This window comes from Bison bison, unplaced genomic scaffold (assembly GCF_000754665.1).
Source record: "Bison bison bison isolate TAMUID 2011002044 unplaced genomic scaffold, Bison_UMD1.0 scf7180017864213, whole genome shotgun sequence".
In the NCBI taxonomy this organism is placed as follows: domain Eukaryota; kingdom Metazoa; phylum Chordata; class Mammalia; order Artiodactyla; family Bovidae; genus Bison; species Bison bison.
The window spans coordinates 1845684-1855985 of record NW_011494785.1 but is presented as its reverse complement, the minus strand read 5'-3'; the positions used below and the strand labels follow the sequence as shown (position 1 = coordinate 1855985).

Sequence of the window (10302 nt, the reverse complement as noted above, 5' to 3'; positions counted from 1 at the left end):
CCCGGGGCGTGCCTGCCTCTCAGGAAGAGTGTGGGGTGCAGGGCGTGGGGACCCTAAGAGGGGACTGGTCTCCCTGCGGGGGGAGGGCAGGGGCTGCTGACCCGTCTGACTTCCTCCCTGTCCTCCCTGGAGCCACCGCCCTTTACCTTCTGAGCAACCTCCTCCCCTGGGCTGCCTGCTGCTCTGTCTCCCTGGATCTGAGACAGTGTCCTGTCCCCAGCCAGGTGAGGACAGGAGCCTCAGCACCTGGAAGTGAGTGAGTGTGAAGGCGAGTGTGTGTGTTTGGGGGGGCTGGGCTAGGACCACCACAGATCAGAGCTGGGGTGGGGAGGAGTAGAAAGCTTGTAGCCAGGGTGGGTGGGGGCACTGTCCTGCACCCTGGAGCTCAAGGACTGGTCTGGGACCCATCACGGACCTCAACTCCCCCGGCGAGCAGCCAGAGCACGTCGGGCACCAACCGGAGGAGCCCAGGAGGAGCCACAGGGTGAGTGAAGCCGTGGACCGAACTGGGGGTGGCTGGGTTTGGTGAGGCTGGGAAAGAAGCCTGGGTTGCTCAGTAGACCGCAGGTGGAATGAGAAGACTAAGGAAACCCAGCGAGTCACGCCTCTCTGCCGCTCCCCTCGGGCTGCACGACAGCCACGCTCCTCCCTTGGGCCCTGTAATATCAGGGGGCGCCGGGCAGGGGGCGCTGCCGAGAGGGGCAGCAGAAGTGTGAGGATCCGAGCCCCGCTGTGGCCCATGGACTCACCCCAAAGGGGACCGTGGGTGGTGGTGGTCATCCAATGCCCGAGGGCAGAGCAGTGGGGACCCCTAGCCCATGTCCTGGGTTCCTAGACCCTCAGGCTGTGGGAAGGGGAGGGAGTAGGCAGAGGAGGTGGTCTACATGAGACGCAAACCCCACTTCTAACCTTAGGTGCTCAGAATGGCCGGGGCCCTGGAGAAACTCTGGAATAAATACTTGTGGGCCTTAGAGAACGGAGGTAGGAGGTGGCGTCACCAGATGGCGTTTTTCTTATGTTTATTCCACCCAGACTAATGCCAAGCAGTTGGAGGAAGAAGAGCTGGTGACCAGCAGGGTGAGGGAGGGGCGGGTGGAGGGTGGGCCTGGAGGCCAGCTTGGCTGCCCGCCTCCTCTTGCTTTTCCAGACCCGAGGATGGATTCCTGGTTCCTGGTGCGCTCGCCGCTGCCTGTCACCCTCCTGCTGGCCGTCTACCTCCTCCTGGTGTGGCAGGGCCTTGCCTTATGTCCAGTCGTGAGCCTCTGAGTCTGGCAGGGCCCCTCGCCACCTACAACCTGGGCCTGGTGGTTCTCTCGGGGTACATGTTCTATGAGGTAAGGCTGGTGGGGGACCCTGCAGTCCCAGGGTCTCTTCCTTGGGGGTGCCAGGGGATAAAAAAAACCATGGTCTTCCCATGCAGATAACTGAGAAGCCTCGACGGGGACTGGAGGGGCTGGAATTCTGGGTTATCTTTAGCTGCCATGTCTTCACTTTTTGTTCAGTTGCTCAGTCGTGTCCAACTCTTGGCAACCCCATGGACTGCAGCACGCTAGGCTCCTCTGTCTTCCATTATCTCCCAGAGTTTGCTCAAATTCATGTCCACTGATGCTATCTAACCATCTCATCCTCTGCCTCTCTCTTCTCCTTTTGCCTTCAGTCTTTCCCAGCATCATTTAGATGCAAACCTCCATCACTAAAGCCCATTTTCCTTAAATAAAAAAGTGGAAGTGAGCGGCGAGCCCGCGTGGAATTCATTCTCTACTTGCACCTAAAAGCCACCACCTCCTATTTCTGCCTGGGCTCTGCTTACCTCAGTTCTATTTTCTGAGCTCCAAACCCAGTGATCCTTCCAGATGTGTTGTTTGTCTCCCAATAGCAAGAGCGTCCAAGGCAGGGCTGTCTCTTACTTCTCTTTGTAAAGACAGGCCCCTCAGAATGTCTGTACCATATGGAAGAGGCTGACACCTTATGAGACATGTCCGAGAGCTTGTTATTTAATTGTGGTGACAGATTACTCCGCTGCTCCCATGATCCTCCGAAAGCCTGCCATGCCCATGTTGGCTTCCTGCTCAGAAGCCCTCCATAGCTCCCTTGGCCAGCAGGACCAGAATGAAGAGTCTCTCATTCAGGGAATTTTATTTGGTTCATTAAGGTGGCTCGGGGCTCAGAGCAGGGTCCAATGTGAAGTGTTTAGTACCATTCTGGATTCATTTTCGCATGAGGAGACAATGATAAAATTTCAGTTTCTTAAAACAGCCTTCAAGACCCTTCATGAGGGATTTTTCTGGCAGTCCTGTGGGTAAGACTCTGCACTTCTACGGCAGGGGACACAGGTTCAATCCCTGATTGGGGAACTAAGATCCTGCACGCTGTGTGGCAGGTGGCCAAAAAGTTAAAAAAAAAAAAAATCACGAACAGATTCTGCTGGATCTCTGCTCCTGTGGCTGCCCCTCTGCTGGTAGAAGCCTCCACCACCACCCCACTGATCCCTCGCAGCCCTGGGAGTCAGAAGTCCAGATATTCCTTCCAGCGTGCAACTTCCTCACTTTCTCCTCTGCTGGCCCCATGGCCTCCTCATTGCCAGCTTGCTACCAGCTCCTGGAACACCTCCTGTTTCCTATTCATCCTGGAAAGCAAGGATGGGTTCCTGTATCCTCAGGGGAGCACTTAGCTTCCTGGGGGCGGGGCTTCATGTCGCCTCTGATTTAGGGTCTCATGCGGAGTAGGTGCCTGGTGTGGGTCTGTGGTCCATGTTTACCCACATTAAAAACAAAACAAAACAAAACTGGAGGCCAGCAGGATGTGTGCAAGGCCAGCCTCTGAGCCAGCCAGAGCGCAGGGTTGACCTCGTTGGCAGTTGTTCACCAAGCGTCAGTGAGGGCTGGGGAGGGATGCTGGTGTCCAGAATGTCCTCTCGGGCCTTCAACCAGCCAGGCTCTAGCAGGGTGGGGCAGGGCAGGCATCGTGACTTAATCGTTCCCTATTTTCTTCCTTCTAGTTCATGGCCACTTCACTCCTGGCTAACTACAGCTACCTCTGCCAGCCAGTAGACTACAGCCAGAACGAGCTTTGGATGAGGGTAAGACAGGCAGTGGGAGGGTCGGCCTGGAGATGTTATCAGAATCTATGCTTGGTCTGCTCACAGGCCTCAGGCTGATAAGTGGGGAGAAGACGTGCTGAGGCAAGGAATACACCTTTGATTGACAAGATGGCAGACTAATGTCTCAAAATAACCATCCTAAAGGGGTCTGGATGCCAGGTTCTTTTATAGAACAGAGATGGGAGGGGGTGAGGAAACAAAGTAAAAAGTCATTAATCTTGCATTTAAAGATTTCCCAGAATGGCCAGCCTGGGAGTGGGAGTGAGGGGATGTCTTAATGTCTTTTTTCTTGCAGCCATTCACAGGTGGGCAGGGTCCAGACGTCTCCATGAACAAGGGCAGGGTCCAGACATCTCCGTGAACAAAGGCCCTTTGGTTTAACATTGAGGCAAAGGGCCAGGGTTCCCCGAGACCGGCCATTATGTATGGACAGTATCCTTTTAGTGAACAAAAAGCAATGGGGAGAAGTTAACGAAACAAGTCCAACATGTAGCCAGATTTTGTTCTTCTCTGTAACAGAGAGAGAGTTCATAGGATGAACTTCATAAAAACCAGGTGCCGTCCCCTGTCTTCTGATGGGACTCAGTGAAGATCAGCTCAGTACAGGCTCAGAAGACCTCAGTGTGACTCTCAGCTCTGCCAGTTCCTTGCTGTGTGACCATGGGTAGCTTCCCAGCCTTTTATGGGCCTCAGTTTTTTATCTATAAAATGGGGATAATGACATTTATTTTATAAAAGGAAACAATTGGATGAAGATAGAACAAGCTGATGTATGAAAGAGTTCACTCCTGGGCCTGGCACATATGGAATGTGTGGTAGCCAAGTGGTCAATATTTCATTATTTTTAGCTGCTCTTTCAACTGGAAGCAGAACAAAAGGCTTCCTTGCAGTAAAAAAAAAAAAGAACTTAGGCTTGGGTAGTCACCAGTGATTTGGGTGTTGAATCAAGGGAGATTGAATGATGGACTCAAATCTTGCTGCTCAAAACATGGTCCATGGACCAGAGATGGCAGGAACATCACTGGGAACTTGTTGGAAATGCAGAAATTCATGGCTTACCCCAGGAACATGAGTTCAGAATCTGCTTTTCAACAAACAAGATCCCTGAGTGATCTGTGTGCTGGTTAAAAGTCACGGATCCTCCTTTTTTCTGTGCCAACAGGTATCTTCTTGCAGGCAGGTGGGCATTGTGGGGGCAGAGGGTGCAGAGGGACTGTCAGGGTTGCAGCCAAAGTCAGTGGTGCCAGGTCAGAGGTACCACCAGCCTGAGAGAACTCTGACTGCACTTCCCTTCCTTGCCCAGCAGATGGCGAGCGTGTGCTGGTGGTGCTTCTTCTCAAAAGTCCTTGAATTACTTGACACAGTGAGTGCCTGTCCCTTGTAGAGAATTACCTCTGTCAGCCAGGTCTGGGGTGGTTTTGAAGGCACTGTGAATAAACGCTTCCCTCCAGCATCCCTGGTGGCCACACCTGAGGCTGATGTCAGAGTCAAATCTCAATCCCATGACCTGGAGAAAGAAGGATGCATTTGCTTCCATTAGCAACCAGGTTCCAGGTTAAGTGGAAATGGGAAGAGAAACAAACTTTAGAAACTGTTGTTATGTAGCAAGGGACATCAGACAGCAAAAGCCTTAAGTGTTATAAGTAAAAGAAGTCCTGCTTGTGAATCCAGAAGTCTTGTGGGGGTGGGGCGAGGTCACAGTTTTGGGGGTGGTGATAAAGTCTCTCTTAAAGTGGAGTCTGAGTGGAGAACCTTAGGGAATTTGCCTGATGGTTCTCTGGGTCCTGGGCTGGGTGTTTGACACTTGAGTTCTCTACCCAGTGCCCTTGGGTGGGGTCGGGGGTGGGGTTGGTCAGGTAATACTGGAAGATCCCAGCCCCTGAAGCCAAGTTACGTTCAAAATCCCAGCTTGGCCTCCGATTAGATGTATAACCTTGAACAACCTGGGCTTCCTTGGTGGCTCAGCAGTAAAGAATCTACCAGCCAATGGAGGAGATGCGGGTTTGATCCCAGAGTCGGGACAATCCCCTGGAGAAGGCAGTGGCAACCCACTCCAGTATTCTTACCTGGAGAATCCCACGGACAGAGGAACCTGGTGGGCTACAGTCCATGGGGTCACAGAGAGTCAGACACCACTTAGTGACTGAACAACAGCGACAAACAGCTTACTTAAATTCTGTGCCTCAGCTTTGCTGTCTATAAAATGGAAATGAGTATAAACCGCATGCCATTATGAGTGTTTATATGAGCTTTTACACATACAGAGGACCTGGCACACGGAAGGGGCTGTCCAGGCATTTGACTGCGGTTATCACCCTTGAGTTTTAGCCTCCCTGTCGGTACAGAAGGCACAGTCACCCTGTCCCTGGTATCTGAGGCCCCAGGAGGAGTCTGGAGGAGCAATGACCCCAGAATTGAGCCTTCTCTTCCTCCACAGGTCTTCTTTATATTACGAAAGAAGCCTGAGCAGATCACCTTCCTGCACCTCTACCACCATGGCACCATGCTCTTCAACTGGTGGGCAGGGGTCAAATACTTGCCGGGGGGTCAAGGTGAGTGAGGGGCTTGGGCAGGACTTGTGGGGCAGACCTCTTTCTGCTGGACTGAGTGCCAGCCAGCTCCGGAGGCATGCAGCCCGGCTCCCGGGTTCCTCTTCTCTGTGGCCCTGACTCCTGGCCCCTGCTCCCACTTTCTCTCTGTTGCTCCCTGGAGCATCCTAGTCACCCCTCCCTGGAGTTGGGGAGGAGGCACCTGGAGACACTCAAGGCCATCAGCCCAGAGAGGGCAGGAGGTGTTGTAAGCATCCCCGTCTGGCATCCTTGTAACCCACAGCCCACCTTCGTGACCTCGAGCAGCCCATGTGGGACCCCCTTGTGATAGGGCCATACCAGGGCTCATCTCTGTGGGGTGTGCAGAGATGGCTCCTTGGAAGACTGAAACTGAAAGAGAGAATCCAGAGCACAGGCAAGCCTGGAGCCACTCACTTCCCTCCATCTTCCCACCCTACCCTGCAGCCTTCTTCGTCGGGATGCTGAACGCTCTGGTCCATGTCTTCACGTACCTGTACTATGGACTGGCCAGTCTGGGGCCCCACCTGCACCCCTTCCTGTGGTGGAAGCGGCACCTTACCATCCTGCAGCTGGTGAGAAAGATCTGCTGGCTCCAAGGGCCTCAGTGGAGCCCCGGCTTCTATTCTCAACTGCACCAGTGACTTGCAATCTGACCACGAAAAAGTCCTTCTTGTCGCTTCCTTAGCCTCTCAACTTGCAACATCTCAGCAACCATCTCGCCAGATCCTAGCACCGACCCTGACTTCCTGACCTGATGTGAGGCCCGAAACAAGCGATTCCGGCCTCAGTCTCATCTTCCAGTGAAGTGAGGGGGCTGGGCTAGGTGCTCTTGGACGGCTAATGTCCTGCGAGTCTGTGGTCGCTGTTGCATCCCTGGGGGACTGGGGGACCCTGTTGTTTGGAGAGCATCATTGCCAACTGCAGGTGACTGCCTGAGCTGTCCCTTTTGGGGCTCAGGATAGACTGAAGTCATCATCAGTGTTGACGTGACAGGGTGGGATGGGGACAAACGGGGAACCAGACCAAGAGAGGGGTCAGGAAGGTTCTTAGCATCATGAGAAGGAAGGCCTGGGGTGGTGCTTCCTAGTTCTTTCTCGTCCTGAGCCCTGGGAGCCCGAAGGTCAATGGGAGCATCTGCCTATTCCTTTGCTTCTCACCCTCTCCTGTCTTCTCTTTCCTCTCGTACCTCCTCTCCCCAGGGTCAGTTTGTGGCCATTGCCGCCTGCTCCTCCTACAATCTCTTTGCTGAGTGCCCCTTCCCCGACGGCTTCAACGTGGCTGTCCTCCTGTACTCCCTCAGCCTCTTGGCCCTTTTCCTCAACTCCTACCAGCAGACATACCTGAGGAACAAGCAGAAGAAATTGGCTTAAGGGGCAGGACCACGGATGGAAACTAACAGAGCTGTTCCCACAGAGAGCTCACATCCCACCTGGGCTGAGCAGATTCCTCTGGGCCCGAGGCTCATTCTACGAGCAAGGACAAGACTCGCCTCTATTCCAGAGTCCAGGAAGACAGAAGTGGACTCAGCTTCTTGAACTCACTTCTCATGTGGATTTGTCACTGTTTGTACGCCTCCTTTCAGATACACAATAGAAAGGGTGTATGTGTGTGTGGGGGGGACGCTCAGTTGTGTCCAATTCTTTTGCAACCCCATGGACTCTAGCCCACTAGGTTCGTCTGTCTGTGGGATTCTCCAGGCAAGAATATCGGAGTGGTTTGCCATTGCCTTCTCCAGGAGATCTTCCCAACCCATGTCTGTTGTGTCTCCTGCTTTGGTGGGTGGGTTCTTTACCACTGAGCCACCTCTGCTAGACATGAGCCCCACAGGAGGAACTGTCTTACTCTCCATGTTCCCCAGACCTGGCACAGCACCTCAATAAGTAGGCATTTGGATCCGTATCTTGCCCCACTGGTGGTCATGACCTCTGATGAAGAGCAGAGCTGGGAGCATGGAGGAGGTCAAGGCTGGCTTGATCTCTCACCTTGTGGGTTGAGACAGTGACTGAGAATGTCTACCCAGGAAGTGGGTCTGTGTGATTTCTAGTATGGATGTGCAGACATTTCCCCTGCATATCTCTCTGTTCACTAGTGCCTGCATATGTATTTACCAAGTTGTATATTTCTATGTGTGTGAGTGGGGTGGCAGACGGGGCTACACATATATGTCTGAATGTGTGTGCTAAGTCACTTCAGTCGTGTCTGACTCTTTTCGACCCTGTGGACTGTAGCCCACCAGGCTACTCTGTCCGTGGGATTCTCCAGGAAAGAATACTGGAGTGGGTTGCCATTGCTCACCACCAGGGGATCTTCCCAGCCCAGGTGTTGAACTCTCGTCTCCTATGTCTCCCTCTTTGGTAGGCAGGTTTTTTACCACTAGTGCCACCTGGGAAGCCCCATATGTCTGAACACTTGTTTTCAAATACATGTATATGCTTCCATTTATGATTTTCTTTGTTGGTATTTTTAATTGGCTCTTCTGTAAATCTTAGAAAGTGCCACTCTGGCAAATAAAAGCTGCTGGGATCCATTCTGTCCCAGTGGGAGACACAGAAGTCCATGAGAAGCCTCTGAATACATGTTTCACTGACAGCCTCCAAACAGGGATGTGAAAAAAATGAGGGATGGGGTAAAACAAATGCCATCCACTTCACAGAGAGAGAAACGGAGGACTAGCAAAAAGAAGTGTACAATTGGGATCAGGTGGGATGTTGGGAGCAAACGTCTGCTGGGCTGTTTAAGGCTGCAACTAAATGGGTGTCTGGAATGCGGTTTTCCTGGGAACCGGCAGAGAACACTTGGCACAGTGGTAAAGAATCCACCTGCCAGTGCAAGAGACACAGAAGACGTGGGTTCTTTCCCTGGGTTGGGAAGATCCCCTGGAGGAGGAAGTGGCAGCCCACTCCAGTATTCTTGCCTGGGAAATCCCATGGACAGAGGAGCCTGGCCGGCTACAGTCCGTGGGGTTGACGGACAGGACTGAGTGACTGACCACGTGTGAGCACACACTCCGCTATGCCTGCAAGATGCTGTTTCTCCTTTATAATCTCTCCCCTTAACCCTTTCCTTCACCGAGGAGGTTTTTATTTTGTGATGCCTCAACAGTTAAGAACGTTAAAGACCCACTGAAGCTTCTGCAGGGCTATTTGGGGACTATTTATCCATCAGGTACTCTAGTTAATTAACTCAAGCTAGGCAGGGCTGTATCCTGTGGACAAAATGCTCAGAGAAAATTCCCTCCTAGTTACGCAGGATATGAATGCCTCCCACACACTTTTGCACAGCAGGTTGAGTGTCTTTGCAGGTTGAAGGGGGGGCGCTTATTTTAAGGCAATCTTAAAAAAAAAACAAAAAACGCCCACACCGGAGCAAGGTCTGTTGGTTTGCTTAGCAGCCAGGATAAAGGAAGGATGAGTCATCCCAGAGTTCAGAGCTAATACTTGCCCTTCGTGACCGCCTCTCCTGATTAAGCAGCGCAAGAGGAAGTGCTGTATGTCCTGGGTCACGTCTGAATGAAATAAGATTTTGGCAGGGAGAGCCCGGTATGAGAAAGCACGGTGGAGAGGGTTTGGGGAAAAATTCTCAGGGAGCTGAAGGTGTCCATCCTTTTTTTTTTTCAATCCCACGCTTTGTTGTGATGACCCTACCTGGTTCAGGGCTGCTGAGCAGGATGTTGTACATCAGGGTACAAAGGCTGTGTGAGATTACAAAACAAAGTTATTTGGATTTGTCAAAACACTGCCAGATTCCTAATTAATACGGTGGGAGTTCGTCTCTATGAACGTTTAAAGATAATGGGAAGCAAGAGTGCTGGTTAGATTTTTAAATATATAGCGTGAATTCACGCTGCATGGCTTCAGTTGTGTCCAACTCTTTGCGACCCCATGGACTGTAGCCCACCAGGCTCCTCTGTCCATGGGATTCTCCAGGCAAGAATACTGCAGTGGGTTGCCATTTCCTTCTCCAATCACATAGGATGTTGCACTTCTATTAAAATGTTCTCCAAGCCAACAGCCTCCAACCAGGCCATACTTAAAGCCTTCCCTTTTCCCGCTATGGAGCTTTCCTATCTGTCTGCCTTTGAATCACTGCCAAAATACAGTGATTCCTGCCCCAGCCAGCTCTGAATAAACAGCCTTTACTTGTTCCCATTGGGTCTGGCTTTGGTTATTTCCACATCGAGAAGTCTTCTGGGCCTGCACCTTAAGACCAGAGGGTGTTATGGTCTACCTACACTAGGGAGGATCCAAGACATTGCCCCAAATTTTCCTATCACTTTCCTCTAGCCCAGGTGGTAGGCTTGCCAGATAAAAGGAGGGTTCCTAGATACACTTGAACTTAAAAAAAAAAAAAGAAAATTTTTAGTGTAAATATGTTCCAAGCAGTATGCACAATTGCATTCATCTCACACGCTAGTAAAGTAATGCTCAAAATTCTCCAAGCCAGGCTTCAGCAATATGTGAACCGTGAACTTCCTGATGTTCAAGCTGGTTTTAGAAAAGGCAGAGGAACCAGAGATCAAATTGCCAACATCCGCTGGATCATGGAAAAAGCAAGAGAGTTCCAGAAAAACATCTATTTCTGCTTTATTGACTATGCCAAAGCCTTTGACTGTGTGCATCACAATAAACTGTG

The 10302-nt window shown here is 51.7% G+C and overlaps 1 protein-coding gene across 1 annotated transcript; it reads left to right on the top strand.

Annotated features, from left to right (window-relative positions):
* The first annotated feature begins 923 nt into the window (after positions 1-923).
* LOC104992340 (elongation of very long chain fatty acids protein 4-like) lies at positions 924-7040 on the top strand. The gene is given in 8 exon segments (XM_010845202.1): positions 924-981; positions 1148-1228; positions 1231-1334; positions 2999-3079; positions 4407-4463; positions 5538-5652; positions 6115-6242; positions 6870-7040. Coding segments are annotated over 8 exon segments (795 nt in total).
* The last annotated feature ends 3262 nt before the right edge of the window (positions 7041-10302 follow it).